This window comes from Austrofundulus limnaeus, unplaced genomic scaffold (genome assembly GCF_001266775.1).
Source record: "Austrofundulus limnaeus strain Quisiro unplaced genomic scaffold, Austrofundulus_limnaeus-1.0 Scaffold406, whole genome shotgun sequence".
Classification (NCBI taxonomy): domain Eukaryota; kingdom Metazoa; phylum Chordata; class Actinopteri; order Cyprinodontiformes; family Rivulidae; genus Austrofundulus; species Austrofundulus limnaeus.
This window is the reverse complement of record NW_013952808.1, coordinates 250,426-252,883: the sequence shown is the minus strand read 5'-3', so window position 1 is coordinate 252,883 and position 2,458 is coordinate 250,426. Positions and strand designations below refer to the sequence as shown.

At 40.4% G+C, this 2,458-nt stretch overlaps 1 protein-coding gene across 2 annotated transcripts in view; it reads left to right on the top strand.

The window, feature by feature from the left end:
- sec16b (SEC16 homolog B, endoplasmic reticulum export factor) overlaps positions 1 to 2,458 on the top strand; it is a 27,688-nt gene that overhangs the window by 15,636 nt on the left and 9,594 nt on the right. For both annotated transcript variants that reach the window (XM_014024068.1, XM_014024065.1), the window contains exons 15-17: positions 1,293 to 1,398; positions 1,487 to 1,624; positions 1,698 to 1,811. In XM_014024068.1, coding sequence (XP_013879522.1) covers positions 1,293 to 1,398; positions 1,487 to 1,624; positions 1,698 to 1,811 — 358 coding nt within the window. The remainder of the gene's footprint in view (positions 1 to 1,292; positions 1,399 to 1,486; positions 1,625 to 1,697; positions 1,812 to 2,458) is intronic.

Here is a 2,458-nt window from a genome sequence, read left to right as displayed (position 1 = left end):
CAATAAATCTGTTAAACCTTTCTCAGTGTTCGGTAATTACTCAGAGCTCAGACCTCCACCCTTAACACATAATTTCTCCTTACCTGAGGAAAGTCTGCATTATGATCCCTGCTGCTGTAGGCTATCTGGTCTGTCTCCTCCCTGACCTTGTTCTTTGTAACTGTGGTAATGAAGATTTATTTTAAATATGTGGAAAGCAGCCAGCATGACTTCTGCACAGAAATAAAAGACGATTGGGTTTATCTAGCATTAATAAACTAGCTTGGCAAGGGATGTAACAAGTGACAATAACTAATCTTGTTAATTAGCTAAAGATATAATATGTAACTCATCATTTAGCTAACATTATCTGCCTCCAACAGCATGACTCAACTTACATGGTTTGTTTGGTAAAAACTGTGCCAAGTTTTAGTTGCTCTTTACACCAGGAGGCTCTGCTCAGCACAGCAGCTCCTATCAGTCATCTCATCTGCAGGACTAGCTTGCGCACGCTTATGGTGCGTTCAAAGACGGCTCAGGAAAATGCATTACCATATGTTAATAATGGATAAAACAGCTGTTACGGCTGAGAAAAGTGCGGGGACAGAGCACAGATGCAGGAAGTGCGAGGAGGCATGTCCCACGCATATCCCGCATCCGCTGTGTCCGTGCCTTCACTGCCCAGGGCCCTTTGGAGACCGTGGGCCCCTGGGCAATTGTCCAATTGCCCATATGGTTAATCCGGCCTTGGTTACAGTATGTAGACGCCTGAAAGAAGCTTCCAGTTGATTCTTTCAATTCCATCTTCAACGTAAATGTCTTTAAAATATTTATAAGTTGTCTAAAACATCACAGTGGGACAGGGCCTTAAGTTAGGAGAGGTGTTCCATCTAGTGTGTGTGAACACAAATTACAAGCTGCAGTCAGAAAGAGCGTCTCATACAGGACACTTCAGTTTGACTGAAAATATGGGACAGTTGGCAACCCAAACCTGTTGTTGTTGTTGTTGTTGTTGTTGTTGTTGTTGTTGTTGTTGTTGTTGTTGTTGTTGTTATTATTATTACTATTATTATAATACTCTTGTCCCTGTGATTTTGGGTTTTTGTTGTTTTTTTTTAGCAAACTTACAGACAAATTAAAGGTTTACAGTCTGAGCTCTGAAGAAGGTCACAGTTATTATTCACTAAATGTCTTCCTGTCTCTCAAACTGTGGCTGATTTTAATAAAGTAATGTACAGGTTGTGTCCAGTCTTATTATTATAAAAAAAAAAATACTCATACATAAATATAAGCTGTTGTGTTTTCTCCTGCAGGCAGCCGTTTGGACACTTTGCCACGATCTCTGCCATCCAGTGCACAGAGTTATACGAGTACTGTCTGACACTTGGTGGTAAATGTGTTACTTTACCGTCCTTTCAGGTATTCCACACATGATGAGATAAAAACCGTAGCAGCCGATGAATTTATTATCCTCCAGTCATTCTGAATTGTTTCCTGGTGTGGGCAGGTGTACAAATTGTTGTACGCCTGTCGGTTGTTGGACTGTGGGCTCTCCTCCCAGGCCTTTCATTACTGTGAGGTGGTGGGACGGGCCCTCCTCAGGCAGACGGAGCCAGACTTTGTTCTGACAGGGGAGGTGGTTAAGGTTGGTATGAGCACCCGAGCGCTCGTATTGATGTGTTCTGTTAAAAATGTTGAATGTGTGTTTTTTCGTGCAGCTGTCAGACAGGCTGAGGTGCTCGGAGGCTCAGTACAGTGAAACTGGGTTCAGTGGATCTCTGCTGGAACCAGAGTGGCTCAGACACCTACGAGCACGACACCAGAGTCTACAGGTCATCAGCTTATTTTTTTTTAATTTTATTTCAAACTTTGTAGAAGACGACAGTGTCTGAAAAAAACTTCAGCATGTTAGTCTATTGTGTTAGCAAAATATCTCAGGAACCAGTGGACTGATTAACCCAATTAAAGATGGTCAGCTGGCATTAGGAAGCTGTCTATAATTCAGACAACTTTACAGATATAAATTTTAAATTACAAGTGGTAATAACTGTCTGTATTTTTAATCTAATTTGATTTAATCCAGACAACCTAAAAGGGATCCACGATTAGTTGTAACATTAAACTTTATTTGATAAACATTAATTTTAACTGTAAAATAAAGACTGTAAAAATACTGTAGGCTGTTTAGTTTTGTAAATTTTCTTAATTATATTTTAACACGGACAGAGCCATTTTATTTACACGCAAAGCATTCTGGGTAAATGATGACATCAACTAGGTCATCGGTGCGAGGCTGCTAGCGAGCTATATCCACCCTGAAGGTTAATCTTGGACAATATCTGATGATCGACTCTTTTAAATGAAACCAGAGAGCGTTGACAGAGAGGAGAAGGTAGAAATGACTCAGCCTGGAACTGAAAATATAGATAAAGGACCTCAGTTTAGGTTATTAGTTTGTCGCGAAGAAATGTATTTGATA